General features: G+C 42.1%; 1 protein-coding gene and 1 long non-coding RNA gene across 3 annotated transcripts; one reads left to right on the plus strand and one right to left on the minus strand.

Moving 5' to 3' along the window:
• Positions 1–205: 205 nt before the first annotated feature.
• sh2d5 (SH2 domain containing 5) lies at positions 206–14,651 on the plus strand. The gene is made up of 10 exons (XM_086293259.1): positions 206–411; positions 858–914; positions 991–1,071; positions 1,150–1,224; positions 1,318–1,464; positions 3,103–3,303; positions 3,536–3,719; positions 12,677–12,782; positions 12,873–13,032; positions 13,745–14,651. The coding sequence occupies exons 2-10, from the start codon at positions 864–866 to the stop codon at positions 13,916–13,918; spliced, it is 1,179 nt and encodes a 392-aa protein (XP_086149385.1). The 5' UTR covers positions 206–411; positions 858–863; the 3' UTR covers positions 13,919–14,651.
• Positions 4,256–11,909, minus strand: LOC147331159 (uncharacterized). Of its 2 annotated transcripts, none has more exons than XR_015129156.1 (2): positions 11,199–11,909; positions 4,256–9,004 (listed from the first exon to the last, which is right to left on the minus strand). It is a non-coding gene; the product is annotated as an uncharacterized LOC147331159 (long non-coding RNA). The 2 variants fall into 2 exon arrangements; XR_015129155.1 differs by having other exon boundaries at positions 4,256–9,007.
• Positions 14,652–14,744: the final 93 nt, after the last annotated feature.

Below are 14,744 nucleotides of genomic sequence, written 5' to 3' on the forward strand. Positions count from 1 at the left end.
AAATTAATATCGTGTAATTTTAAAATACTTTTATTGACACATACTGTTATTTTTGGTTTTGCTGCGTGAGCTTGAATTCTTGCGCGCTGTGTGGGAATGTCAGGCGGAGTGGACAGAAACCGCTTCAGGGGGAGGGTGATGTGATTCATTGAGCCATTCCGTAAGTTTCGTGTTTTGGTTGATTTAGTTCTCACGTACACCCTCTTTTCTTTCTTCTCCTCCTCCTCTTTCCCCGCCTTTCTTCAACTAAACTCCGCCTCGGAATACCGCTGCACACCTGGGGGTAACGGCTGCAGGTAAAAGTGTGACGGTGGGGGGGCCTCGGTGTGCGTTTGGTCGGCGTGCCAAGAAGACGCGGAGCGGTCCGAGGGTGAGGAGGTGGATGAGGAGGGTTTAGTTGCGACTCTCAGGGTGAGTTTCTGTGATATAAAGGTGCTGTTGTGACCTGTGCGCTCAGGTGGAGACGCCCCGGTGTTGCCTGCCGCTGCTGCTGGACTCCACAGGGCGGAAACCCTTCAAAAGTTTTGTCTTTTCACGCGTTTGTGTCTTTCTGGGTTTCTTTCGGGGCATTTCGTGGCGGATAATCTCAACAAAACAATCGAGCCTCTCGTAGCAGCAGGTTTATCTGCGACGTTAATGCGCCCAAAGAAGCGTCTTCAAAATCAGGCTCTTGCGACTGCTACGCTTATGTTTAATACCGACTCGTCTTTCATGTTTCCCTGAGTATCAAGAGGATAGATAAACGCACATTCAATTTAGTCCATATGTTTTCAACTTGTTTTTAAATCTCCTTCACTCTGCTGCTTGGAGTCCTAAATTCTCGGGACTTCAAGTGTTGAAATCTCGTATTTCCACAGGGCACGATGGGTGAGGCACCGGTCAGAGAAGATAGTACAGTGACACGATCAGCAGAGGTATGTCTGGAAATATGACTTTGCATTTGTGTGTCTGTGTGAGTGTTTGCTTAACCTCCTGTCTTCACTGGTGAAGTATGTAGGCTCATTTCCTGTGGATGATAACTGTTTGGATGACCAGATTAAGCAGCTGCACACACAGTTGAAGTCCCTTAAAGTGAGTCTTTATCTTTCTATCTAAACCTACGAATGTGATGATAACGACTGTACCTAATGCAGTCCTGTATTCATTTAGGCATGCAAGACAAGACGGCCAGTGTCCCTAAAGTTTTCCATTAAAGGTGTGAAAATGTATAATGAGGATGAAACGGTAAGTAGAGAAAATGACAGTTAATTTGTTTTGACCTGTTTACGTCGCTCTCCTTTTCGTGCCTTATTGCTCGCGACCTGTCCCTGTGTGCAGATCCTCCTGATGGCCCACGCTCTGCGGAGAATCTCTCTTTCCACGGCCCGACCCGTCGATTCACAGTTTGCCTTTGTCGCGCATAACCCAGGCTGCCCAGACACCCAGCTCTACTGCCATGTCTTTAAAGCAAGGCACGCCAGAGCAGTAAGGAGTCTCCATTGTTCTGTTATAGTTAGAGCTCGCAGTAAATATGTATTTAAGGCTTTCTGTTTACTCACAAATAACAACCCTGCCGCTTTCCCATGCTGGACAGAAAGTCCTTCTGTCAAGCACAGTATATTTTAAAGTGTGTGATTAAAGGTGTTCCAACTCTGCTCACAAAAAGCAGAAACAATGACTGACTATACTTTAGCTGCAACCCCATTCAAGGTTATCTCTGTGTGCACCTATGGGCTGCTTCTGGCACTACTTGCACTCGGTGGAAGGCCTGTCCTGACTGCTTGAACATGTGTGTTTTGTGATATCACCATGTTGCTTACCAGACATTTCAAACTATTATATGCCGAATCATTACCAGAGGTGATGATGGGCTACGACCCAGAAATCAAACAATGCAAGAGTTTGTTTGTTTTTTTTTTCTTTCTTTTTTCAAAATGCATAATATGTAACTTCTCCAGACAGAGGAAGAAAATTTGACATTGTGTGTCCACTCATGGTGCACTGACCGGAGGTTTGAGGCCAGACCAACACATTTTTGCTCTACTTGCCAGATTTGGCTCGCTGGGACTTCACCCTCCCTCTTCCCTGAAACAGAAGTCAACTTGAAGGAGCATTGTTTTATCTCAGAGGAGCAGAGCAAAGGCACATGTGCAAGTGGTTAAAACAGAACTTCCATCAAGCGATCTAAAAAGAGTTAGCAGCATTGTGATTTTGCTTTTTACTTGTGTCGTACTTAGCAGTTTACTTCGTCTTCTTTCTATTCTCTGTTTTTCAAGTCTGTTATCATAGAAAGTTTCCAAGCTATATGTTTGCATAGTTTTGGTCCGTGCCTGAAATAGTTGCGGGGTTTTGACAGCGATTCTTTAAAAGGAATAAAATGGTCACGTGTTTAAATGACGTGAGAACGAGAACAACCTTTTAAAGTTTACATTAGAGGTTTGCGTTAATGGTGTCACTGAAACTGAGTCCATATTTCCGTTCTCGTTATCTTGATAGGCAAACTATTTTAGAGCAGCCCAGAGTAGGGAAGTAATGCCGATATAATATAAAGCTAACATTTCTGTTGTTATCAGAAGCCTTTGACACATTAGAGGAAATTAAATCCAATAAATGTGGTCAGTACTGAACAGTTTGCCATGGTAACTCCAAATAAAACCCTCCAGTGTCACACAGGTTTGGACTAGAGAGTGATGGGAAATGTGCTTATTGATCTTTGATAACAAATTCCTTTCTGTGCTAAATTCAGATCTGATCCCAACCGACTGTTGTATCTTCAGAAGTCACCCTTGAAGCCAAGCTTCCTGTGTGACACAATAATAGGTGCCTCTACTGGTGGATCTGGTAGCATTCAATTGTTTTGAGCCAGTCTCACCGCATTGTAGTTAGCAGCGAGACTTGTTCCAACATGGAGAGGTCGGCAATACTATGACACTGCAATTGCCTCATCTCTGCGAGATGCCTGTGCTTGACTAAACGGTGTCAGCTGTGGTGTTGAAGCGCTAAGTTTTTATCAGTGCCGTTGTACTGTTAATAATTTACTTGATGAACGACTGCAATATGACACAGAATAACACCGTTTCAGTTTAACTGCTAGGTTTTCTGTATGCACCCTTCCTCCTTTAGGCCCAGTTCCTGAACCTGCTGCTGTGCCGCTGCTTCCAGCTGTCGTACTTGGAGAAGCATCCAGAAGAGGCCCAGATAGACTCTGCTGGCTCACTGCCTCATCGCAAGCCTTCACTGCTCAATCACGGCTTTCCTCTTAGTGTCAGCGCCCTGGTTTCATTCAGAAGAGCTCCTTTTGGTGGATTATTACCTGGCACTAAGGTTTGGCTATTCTTTTTTTAACTTCACCCAAAATCTCATGGACTAATTTAAATGTTAGTTTGTTAGTAAATGTTGCAATGGTTTTTGCCTCTTTATATATTGTATTTCAATGTAAGTTTACCCATGTCTTCAAAAATTACCGCACCCAAGTTTTTGCACAGCACTGCAGTTTCAAAATGTATGCCTCAAAATTTAAATTATCTGTACAAACTATGTGATGTTTTCTCTACAGAAAACTCCAAAGTCTTCAGATGACCAACAAAGCAGCCAAGATGAGGTCTTTCCCATCTCCTCTCCCTCCCTGATGCGCAAGAAAGTCATACGCACCAAAGTGCTGCGCTCTGGTGCTTACCGCTCCTTCACTTTCACGCCACGCAAACAGCGCACCATTCAGGATCAACTGAGTGTAACTCAAGGTGGGCCGAGTGTTCACAGAGCGCTATCGAGGTTCAAAGAATTGATTAGGTAAAGCGACTTCATCAGTATTTGGTGAAGGGCAGTCACTGCTGTGGTGTCAGGGCTTTTCTTTGTTTTGTTTTTTTTATTTTAGTCTGCATGATGAAGTGATTTCATCTCATATGGGTAATTGTGCATTTCTACAGCGCTTACATTTTATTTCTGTTACTAATGTTCCTTTTTAAAGTTGAATATGTTTCTTTGTTTTTGAGGGGTTATTTCATCATCATCACTGCATAGCGTCCACTGAGTTGAGATCATCTGGGATGCTTCTTCCCCGTCACATGGTGATGCAATATTCCACCTGAAGGAAACTGTTTCCAGGGCCTACTCCGTGGATCGGCTTCCTCCGAGGCGTGGACGTCTATCAGCAGAGAATGTCCCTTAGTCTGTAACACAGTCAAATATATTCTCAAGTAATATTCAAGCATGCCATTCAGCGTGTTAGTACGAGCAGCTCGGGAGCAGCTTGGGAGAACAAGAAAACAGAGACTGCTTTAGATTGTCTTCCCAAAGTGACTCAACTTTATTCACAAGTACAACAGTTTATATAGAGGGTAAAATTCATGAGACAGCAGATTATCAGTTTAAACCAGTACAGACCAAGATAAGGCAGCGTCTTCCTGCCCTTGGGTGAAGAAGCATCCTTTGTGTAGTTTATTAGTTCAGCTACAATTGTGATTATCTCAGCGACATATTTTCAAGGCACAAAACGAAGAGTTCTTACATTAGTGAAATCTGAAACAAACCATTTGGCCTTCAACAGGCGTCTAAAAGATTAAGAAACTAATGTAGCTGAGGGAGTGATCTCTGTGGTATTTCAACCTTGTACCAGCCTGTGATTCTCACACATCAATTCTTGGGTCAAAGAGAAAAATAACTAAAACAAAAGGGGCCTTATTGAATGACAGAGTTTTCCTGCATAATGTCACTATAAAACAATATCCAGTAAATGCTACCATGGTACTAAAATACCTAACAGTTCCCCTCTTTTATTATTTTTAAAAATAATAACTCAAATAGAAAGGAAAAATCACAAATGTAATAACATAATATAAAAAGCAAATCATAAAATGTAATAGTTCACAACCTAATGTTCAATATACACATCAGGAACATCATTGGTAACATCTGGCACATCCTCAGGATCAATTTGTGCTAATTGCAAATACATTGAAGTAGCTGTACTGGTAGCTATACGGGTTATCATTGAGCGTACACAGGGTATCATGGTTTATTGGTGGTGTCTGTGTTGCTTTCTACTGATTTTAGAGAACGTGATGAGTGTACTAGGTGGGTGTCTTGCCAAGTGGAGCATGAGGTATTGTCAGCAAAATGTGGCTTGCAGAAACGTGAACAGGGTTGCACTTTACAATACGAAATAGTAAATAAAAATCCTAAGGTTAATGCAGTAGATATGATTAATAACCTAAATATATAAAAAAGACAGTTCTTTAGTCGTCTCCTGGCCTGGTCCCAGGTTCGTGTGATGACAATGGGCATTTCATTTTCTCCATTATCAGGATGAAACGAGTCTATCTTTATCAGGTTAGACATTGTGTGGTACTCTAGGCTTTCTGTTCCTGCTGGATGTTCGAGTACCTTGTTGTTGTTCAGGTGGGGGATCAAAGGGCTTTCTGAGTCTTGGCTCTTTCAGGCGTTGTGTGTTAATCAGTGATTGTGTGTGTGTAGGTGTATTGGATCCGGGCGCTGGCTCGCCTGAGTCGTCATCTATAGGTGTATTGAATCCGGGCGCTGGCTCGCCGGAGACGTCATCTACTTGATCCGACGCCTTAGGTGGTTTGGTGGGGCTGGTCTTAACCCTGCTGGCATGAATCCACTGAGGTTGTCCGTCTGTTAGGATGCTGGTTCTCGTCACTGCAAGTACAGTCTGGGGGCTGGAACACGCGGCCTCCCCGAGTGCCCTTGGTTTTAGCAACTTTACCAACACCGCATCTCCTGGTTTCCACGGATGGGTTGGATCTATGGAAGGGAGAGGCTGAGAGAGACAAACTTTCTGATAGTTATTATTCAGTGTTTCTACCAGGTTATGAACATAGTCAGACAATGCAGTGTCTATGTCCCCTTCCAATAGCGGTGCCCCTCTGGAGGCTGACCATGGTGTTGGAAACGGTCTTCCCATGATTATTTCAAATGGAGATAATTTGGTTGCTGCGGATGGAGTCATTCTAATCTCGCAGAGGATTTGAGGAAGTAGTTTGATCCAGGTCATTCCTGTTTCTATCATTGCTTTAGTCAGGCGGTTTTTTATGGTCCTATTCATTCTTTCTACAACTCCTGAACTCTGAGGATGGTATGGCACATGATATTTCCAGTCTATTGCTAGAGTTTTAGCACACTTTTGAATTACTTCTGATGTGAATGAAGGTCCTCTATCACTGTTAATTTGGTGAGGTATTCCAAATCTGGGTATTATTTCATTGCACAACTTTTGACAGACTACTTCTGCAGTTTCTTTTGATGTTGGGTAAGCTTCTACCCATTTACTAAATTGGTCCACTATTACCAGTAAGTACTTGATGCTTCCTTGTGCTGGCATGTGTGTAAAATCAATTTGTAATGTATGAAATGGGAAATCTGGTTGTGGTAAATGCTGATGTTTTGCTTTTGGTTTTCCTACATTAGTTCGTGCACATGTTAGACAGGTTGCTAATATGCGTTTTACTGCGTGTGATGTTTTCTTGATTACAAATCTTGATTTTATTGCTCCTATTACCCCTCTTTGTCCGACATGACTCACACCGTGAAAATGGCGGACAAGGATTGGCAGTAGTGAAGATGGGAGGGCAATCAAACCCTCAAGGTTTTTGTATAAGCCGTCTCTGTTATCTAAGGTACAATCATTACTTTCCCAGTAAGTGTAATCTAAGGCAGAGGCTTGCTCTTGTATGAATTTTAGGTCAACATTTGTTTCTAAATAGTCTGGGAGCGTGACAAGTGGCAGCTGTAAAGGCAAAGATAATACTTCCCTTCTGGGTGGTTGCTGTGAGGCAGCAGCTGCTTTCGCGGTTACGTCTGCAAGAGCATTTCCCACTGCTTCGTCTGTGTCAGCCGTGCTGTGCCCCTTCGTTTTAACAACTGCAATTGCCGATGGCAGCTGTATAGCCTGCAAAAGTCTTTGAACAAGGTCAGAATTAGCGATTGATTTTCCATCAGCAGATCTAAATCCTCTTTGTCTCCACAATGTGCCAAAGTCATGCACCACACCGAATGCATAACGGCTATCAGTGTAAATTGTTACCCGCTTATCCACATGTAACTCACAGGCGCGTATTAAAGCCATGAGCTCTGCTTTTTGTGCTGAGTGAAATGGTAATGAGTGAGCCTCTAGTATGATGTCAGGCAATGTCACCACCGAATAGCCACAAAGAAATAAGTTGTCATTTGGTTTTGAACAGGACCCGTCCACATAAACAATGACTGAGTCTGGGATTGGTGTCTGCTCTAAGTCTGGGCGTGGTGCTGTGGATTCCTGTATACGTGTCATACAATCATGATCGTCAGGGTCGTCTGAACCATCCTGTCGGTCAGAGGAACACAGCATACGAATGAGTAAGTGTGCTGGCGAATTGGGTGTGCTGCTTGCTTTTATAGTGAGATTTGCTGTTGAAGTTAGTGTAGCTTCATAACCTGAGCGACGTTGTGCGGTCATGTGTTGTGTAGTTATGTTTGCTAGAATGGTCGTGACCTGGTGATTGGTGTGTAGAATAGTGTCATGTGAGAGTGTGAGCTTCTCGCAGTCCCTTATCATGATAGAGCAAGCTGCTACTGCTCTCAGGCAGGCCGGCATCCCCTGAACTACTGCTGGCAGCACCTTTGAGTAGAAGGCTACTGGACGGTAGCCACAGCCATGCTCTTGGGCCAATACACCTGCACAGGTTGTGCCGTTCTCTGTGACGTACAGGTGGAACGGTAAGTGGTAGTCAGGCAGACCCAAACAAGGGGCGGAGGTCAGCGCTCCCTGTAATGCATTGAAAGAGGCAGTCATTTCTGTGGACCACAGTATTCGAGGAGGCTTGTCTTTTTTGCAGCATTCACGCAGAATGTGGTCATGAAAAGAACAGTCTGGTATCCACTGTCTGCAATAGTTCACCATGCCTAGGAAAGACAGCATTTCTTTCTGTGTAGTGGGCTTAGGGACAGAGGTCACAGCTTTGACCCTGTCTGTAGTCATAGAACGTTGTCCGTGAGACAGTGTAAATCCCAAATATTGAACAGAAGTCTGACAGTACTGCATTTTCTTTGCTGATGCTTTGTGGCCAGTCTGTTGGAGGTGCTGGAGTAGCATGTGTGTGGCAGTTTGACATAGTTTTTCACTTTCAGCACAGAGGAGGAGATCATCTACATACTGGATCAGAGTACAGCCCTCTGGAGGAGTGAAGCCGTCTAGGGTAGCACGTACTACCATTGAGAAAGCCGCAGGGCTGTCTACCATGCCTTGGGGTAAGCGAGTCCATGTGTACTGCTTATCTCTATGTGTAAAAGCAAATATCGGCTGTGTGTCTTTATGCACAGGTACTGAGAAAAAGGCGGAGCACAAATCCACCACAGTAAAATGTGTAGCTGTTGCTGGAATAGATGTCAGTATGCTGGGAACATCTGGAACAATAGGTGGCAGAGGCTTAATGACTGCATTAACTTGCCTTAAGTCTTGTGTGAAACGCCATACGCCAGGTTTGTTAGGCTTTGGCACAGGATTGACAGGAGTGTTATATGGAGATACTGTGGGCTTTATTACTCCAGCTGTCAATAAATCTCCTATGATGATGTCTAAGGCTGCGGCTTTTTCAGCGGAAATGGGATATTGCTTGACATATACCGGCTCGTTGTTTTTCAGCTGAGCATGATAAGGTGTACAGTCAATAAATCCTACATCATTCTCACCTCTTGACCATAATGTCATGTTTTGATATTCAGCTGGCAATGTGACAGCAGAGATAGTACAGTGTATGGGGTAGGTTAGATCTATGTGTTGACATGGTGCAGTGATGTCATAGCCTATGTCTGAGTTATGTGACAAAACCACTGTTTGGCCTTCACTGGTGTGAGCAGTTATCATGTTGTTGAACAGTGTGAGAGAAACAAATATGTGGCTTCCAGGCATGGGGCTACCTGGTAACGGTGTTTGCACATGTTTTTGACACAGAGTGTGACGTGGGATACCAGTCAGATGGATATTGAGTTCATTCTCCGCTGAGGCGTCCAGCTGACACAGAGGCTGTTCCTTCTCCATGGTGTCGGTGCATAGGGCAGAGAAAACATAGCTGTTATCAGTATCTGCAAACATTTCACCCTTTGTGTTAAATGAAATACACAAGTTCATTTTTGCCATTAAATCTCTGCCTAATAGATTCACAGGCGAGTTTGGAATAATTATGAATGGATGATATGTAATTTCATCTGGTTTTGGGCCCCAGCGTGTTTTTAGAGAATGAGTTTTGGGGCATTGCACTAGAGTTCCGTTTATTCCCATGGTGTTGATGCACACAGAGGAAACAGGCCCACTATAGAATTTTCCAGACAGTGAACTTTTAGTGGCTCCACTGTCAACTAAAAAGGAATAAATCTTTTCACCTATCTCTATATCTAACATGGGCAAGCTTTCTGTGTTACGGGACAATTGCAAATGCAGCATCGTGTGTAGTGCTTCACACTGTCCCTCATCTTCACCTGGGCCTCCCTATTGTCGGTCCAGTCTTTCGTTATCATATGGGTGGGGATTAAAATGTGGATTATAAGGTTGCTGCCTAAGTGCAAAGGGGCCATTATTTTGATGTGGTTCCTGTCTGCGTTGCCAGTTACCTTGTCTGTAAGAGCTCTGCTTACGCCTAGTGGCAGGAGCTGGTCCTGTGTTTTGTGGTTGAGATCTACCTGCTGCTGATTTGCATTCCGTCCTCCAGTGTCCTATTTTTCCACAATAAAAACATACGTCTCCATTCCTATCTCTCCTTCTGAAATTTCCCTGCTGCGCTTGTTGAGGGGGCGGGGCCCCTGCATACATCATTTTTTCACTTTCCTCTGAGCCTTCAACATCAAAGTTCAACATCATCTTAACAGTTTTAGCCTTCGTGCTGTTGGGGAAAAGATCTGCACCAGCTTTTGTTTTGACAAGTGTGATAAAGTTCTTTATTTTCATGTCATAGAGATTATCAGTGGCAGTCAGCTTCAATAGTTGTGAACATTCTGGATGAATATTGTTTAAGAATGTTGTTATGAAAATCTGATCATTTCCTCCTTCAGGCATGCATGCCTCATTAGTCCAGCAGTGTGTGAAACGTTTCATAAAAACTAGAATGGATTCATCTGGCTTTTGCTTACACATGGTTACTGCATTTAAATCAATTTTATCTCTAGACATTGTGAGCAGAAATCTCTTTAGATTTTGAAAAAAGGCTGTGATTTTGTCATCATTTATCCACAAAAACGAGGTGGTGTTGGCTGCTTGGTCATTTTTAGGGTCTAGTTCCTCTACTTCTTCAATAAGCTGAGATTCAGTCACACCTGGGATTCGTTGACATAATATATATCTATAGTCAGGCCCACCCAAGTGGTGGTATCTGGTACTTCTCTGTAATGCAGAAACAAAGGCTGTAGGATTTTGTAGAGGATCGGGAAGTTCTTTAATGGTTGCTGCTAACTCTGAAATTTTAGGGGGTTGAATGCAACACATGTCCCCTATTATCATGAACGGGAGGGAGGTGCTGACGTCATTAAATTGTGATCCCTGCTTTTCTTTATAACGGGTGTTTTTGTGGGGGCCCTCTTGAGTTTTTTCCTCTTTTTTCTGCTTTAAGTAGTTCCTTATTAAATTTCTGGTGTTAGTTATTGCTTTTGGCACAGTTAAACCATTTGCTACTCTAGTGTGGCGCTGAACATGATTATCTATGACAGAAACGGCTTCCTGCAGTTCGGCTTCCGTACGTTCAGTTAAAGGGTCTTTCATGATTTCCTCACACTCTGTCATTAACTGTTTTGTTTGCTTTTTATGTTCCTGTAACTCTCTTTCTCGTTCAGTGTATTCTCGTTCCTGTCTTTGATCTAGGTTAAACCAGTCATCTTCTTCTGATTTAGGTGTCATTTCAGTGCCTTCCTCACTCTTTTGGGATTCTGCTGTTAAATCAGGATATACGCGCTGGTGACGTGCAGCCGCCGCAGCAGCTATTAATTCTGTTTTTTCATCATAAGGCGGCGGAGCCGTAGGTTGAACGGATGGGCATATAAGGCTAGTTTTTTCTGCAGTGGATTTACTAGAGCCTACACTGGCTTGATTTAAAGCATTTACGTCTGGCTCGGGTCCTTTTTTCCATAGTGGTAGCATGCGATTGGTCACATCACGACATTCTATCATATATTTTTTACAGGACTTTTTAATCAGCCTACTTTCCTTATCACAAATAGTATTTAACATTTCTACTGACCTGTTTTCTGGCGATAATCGTTCGGGATAGGGCTCCGGAAATACATTAGGATGCATTAAAGTTATAGTTCTTAAGTTCGAGACGAAATCAGTCACGTAAGCACTTCCGCATGTTCTGGATACGTAATCATGGAAGTCTTCATTGATTCGCGAGCGTGGGTTAAACGTAACCGGAAGTGGGAGTCGTACTGAGCCGCTATTTGTGATTTTATATTTTATTTTTTTCGGTTTTACAGTTAATTTTGATTTTTTATCGGACCCGTCTAAGGTCTTTGAATTATTCTGACCCATGGTCAGTGATTTCCAGAGGGGTTTAGACGCTTTGAAGGATTTAAGTTAGTATCTATTTTTGCTGTGGCACACCTGAGGTTACTTGATTTTTTGCTAGCAATTTTATGTTTTTAGTGAGCAACTTCTCACTTTTTAACGAGCAACTTCTCGTTTTATGACCCCAGGCAACTTCCTGTGTCCTTTCTGCTGGTGAGCAACTTCTTAGTTTATGACAGCAGGCAACTTCCTGTGTCCTTTCTGCTTTTATTTATAAAACAACAGGCAACTTCCTGTGTTTCTATGTGGGCCACTAAATAAGGCTCCTCAGTGTATCCCACTTGTTACTATGTGGGCCACTGAAGAAGGCCTCGTCAGCGTATCCCGTTTCTATGTGGATCACTGAGAAAGGCATAACACAGTCTTATAAAATAAAAAGACAAGTGCCTACCTTCGTCAGGATCCCACTTCTGACACCAAAATTGAAGGAAACTGTTTCCAGGGCCTACTCCGTGGATCGGCTTCCTCCGAGGCGTGGACGTCTATCAGCAGAGAATGTCCCTTAGTCTGTAACACAGTCAAATATATTCTCAAGTAATATTCAAGCATGCCATTCAGCGTGTTAGTACGAGCAGCTCGGGAGCAGCTTGGGAGAACAAGAAAACAGAGACTGCTTTAGATTGTCTTCCCAAAGTGACTCAACTTTATTCACAAGTACAACAGTTTATATAGAGGGTAAAATTCATGAGACAGCAGATTATCAGTTTAAACCAGTACAGACCAAGATAAGGCAGCGTCTTCCTGCCCTTGGGTGAAGAAGCATCCTTTGTGTAGTTTATTAGTTCAGCTACAATTGTGATTATCTCAGCGACATATTTTCAAGGCACAAAACGAAGAGTTCTTACATTAGTGAAATCTGAAACAAACCATTTGGCCTTCAACAGGCGTCTAAAAGATTAAGAAACTAATGTAGCTGAGGGAGTGATCTCTGTGGTATTTCAACCTTGTACCAGCCTGTGATTCTCACACATCAATTCTTGGGTCAAAGAGAAAAATAACTAAAACAAAAGGGGCCTTATTGAATGACAGAGTTTTCCTGCATAATGTCACTATAAAACAATATCCAGTAAATGCTACCATGGTACTAAAATACCTAACACCACCTTTATAAAATCTAACTTTACATTATTTTTCTTATCATATCAAAACCAGAAAAGGATCTAGACAAGTTGCCAGCGAGGCAATCCCGGGCTCCAAGCTTGTCTGAAACAGAAGAGGCACTAGCTCAGGCAGTGTGGTGTTGGGCTGGTATCGCAACGTTAGTATATCGCACATCAAATACATCTTTACATTCATAAGTGTCACTTTCCTATTACTACATCTGTGATTTTCCTTCTTGGTATTGCAGTGAGAGCAGCTATTCACTGCTTGCAGATGATGTTCTGGGATCCTACCTTTTGTGCCAACATCCAAAAAACCCTAAATGTGGCTCTCTAATCATTTGCTTCTCCTCTGGCCCAATCACCCACCTTATTGAAAACACCCGTAAAGGGAAATTCGTGCTGGAGGTAATTCTTTTGTTGGCTCATATACATGATGTGAAAACCAGATTATGATTAAATCTAATCTCTTTCACTGGTTACTTTATTTTCACAAGCTCTTATATTTTTCATAAATGATGGAAAAGAAAGGGGGTCGTGGGGGGGGAGATATTGAAATATCTGATTTAACGTGGAAGTGCTTTAAATACGCATTCCCTATAATGGCCAGCAGAGGGCGGCAGCTCTAGTTGCAGCGACTTCCAATTAAATTGAGGTCTGTGGATAAAATTGCCCTCAACTCTTTCACTCTATGATGTCAGTAAGAAGATTTGGGGCTCAGTTGGTAGTTTCAGTTCACATTTACTGAAACATGGATTATTTTATTTTTTTTTACTTTTTATGAAATGTTGATATTAGGAGTGCGGTGGAGAGCAAGGGGTGTTTGTTTCCGTGTGATGTTAAAATGTTATGGTCAAAAACATTAAGCTTGAGGCTATCCTGTACATCAGGACTTTATAGTGGGTGACTTCCAAATTTTATACAGTCTGTTTTTAACTAGAGCCCTCAAGTGGCTTTTTGGAGAACTGCACTGGAGGTTTCCACTTGGCAACCACCTTAATTGACAATATTATTCTCGAAAACCATAATAATTGTTTGTATTTGATTAGAAATGTCATAGTTGATTTATAATCATGTGTAACTGGTGTCCTTTTTAATTTATTTATTTTTATAAATGTAGAAATGCAAGACTGAATTCAATTCCATGGCTGAGCTGATTGAGCACTACACAGAGACTGAGGACGAGCTGCCATGTCTGCTGAGCTATGCTCGGGTGAACCACTGCTATGAGTGGGAGGAAAACGTCAGCAAACAGCAGCCTGTAAAGCTTCAGCCCAAACGAAGCCGAAATTAAAAGTACCCACAGAAACGAATGGATGTAAACCCTGGACACTGGAACATGTGGACTGCCAACCTCAGAGGGCACAAAATAAGCGACACTGATCATTTCTTTTGCACATTTATCTTTTATCTGTGTTTTGGTGCGGGAAGGTTTAACTGTAAAACAAAGTCACTGTTTAATAGTGTTGGCACTTACTGTGAACAGTATCCATTTCCTAAGAGGGTACTTGTGTGTTAAAGATATTTTGTGGTTTCTGATTTTATTATTTTTATTTCAACATAAGCTTTTAAAAATATACATTTTTATTTGTGCCTATAAAACAGAGGAGCTTTTTTTTTTTTTTTTTTTTTTTAAGACATGAAACTAAGAACCTGAATCTGTAAAGGGGAATTAATCACTGATTACTACACCTGATGGCAAAGCCACACTTTTTCTTCTTGTTTCCTTGTCTAGTAACAATGTTACTGAAATGTAAAACTTTTACTCCTTTTTACTCATATTTTTGTATGCAGTTTGTTTAGCTGATAATGTCGCATCTGTTAATATGACTAAATTTCTGTTCAGAGTTTTCATTGGTCGAGTATAAATGGTACAAAATGATTTCAATCATTCTCTGGGATTGTGGTTATCATGTTGTGTCGTCTTGACTATAGTTGATTTGTTCATAGCTTGCACACCATCTACCTGCACCCCCTACATTAGTTTCACAACAGAAGATTGTGATTATTAGCAAAACATTAAATAACTGAACATAACGTGCATCCGTAGTCTTTCTTTTCTCTTCAAACGTCTGTTTGCTTTATTTAAAATATGTTTTCACTTTTAGTTTCTTGACAGT

Source organism: Aulonocara sp. 'chitande type north' Nkhata Bay, linkage group LG5 (genome assembly GCF_057382095.1).
Source record: "Aulonocara sp. 'chitande type north' Nkhata Bay isolate Kocher_YH1m ecotype deep benthic linkage group LG5, A_spYH_male_GT1.1, whole genome shotgun sequence".
Taxonomy (NCBI): domain Eukaryota; kingdom Metazoa; phylum Chordata; class Actinopteri; order Cichliformes; family Cichlidae; genus Aulonocara; species Aulonocara sp. 'chitande type north' Nkhata Bay.

Coding starts and splice junctions, on each gene's coding strand:
- sh2d5 (XM_086293259.1), top strand. CDS start 864: ATGGGTGAGGCACCGGTCAGAGAAGATAGTACAGTGACACGATCAGCA. Junction 3,304..3,535: donor GATTATTACCTGGCACTAAG/GTTTGGCTATTC, acceptor TTTTCTCTACAG/AAAACTCCAAAGTCTTCAGA. Junction 12,783..12,872: donor TGTTGGGCTGGTATCGCAAC/GTTAGTATATCG, acceptor TTGGTATTGCAG/TGAGAGCAGCTATTCACTGC.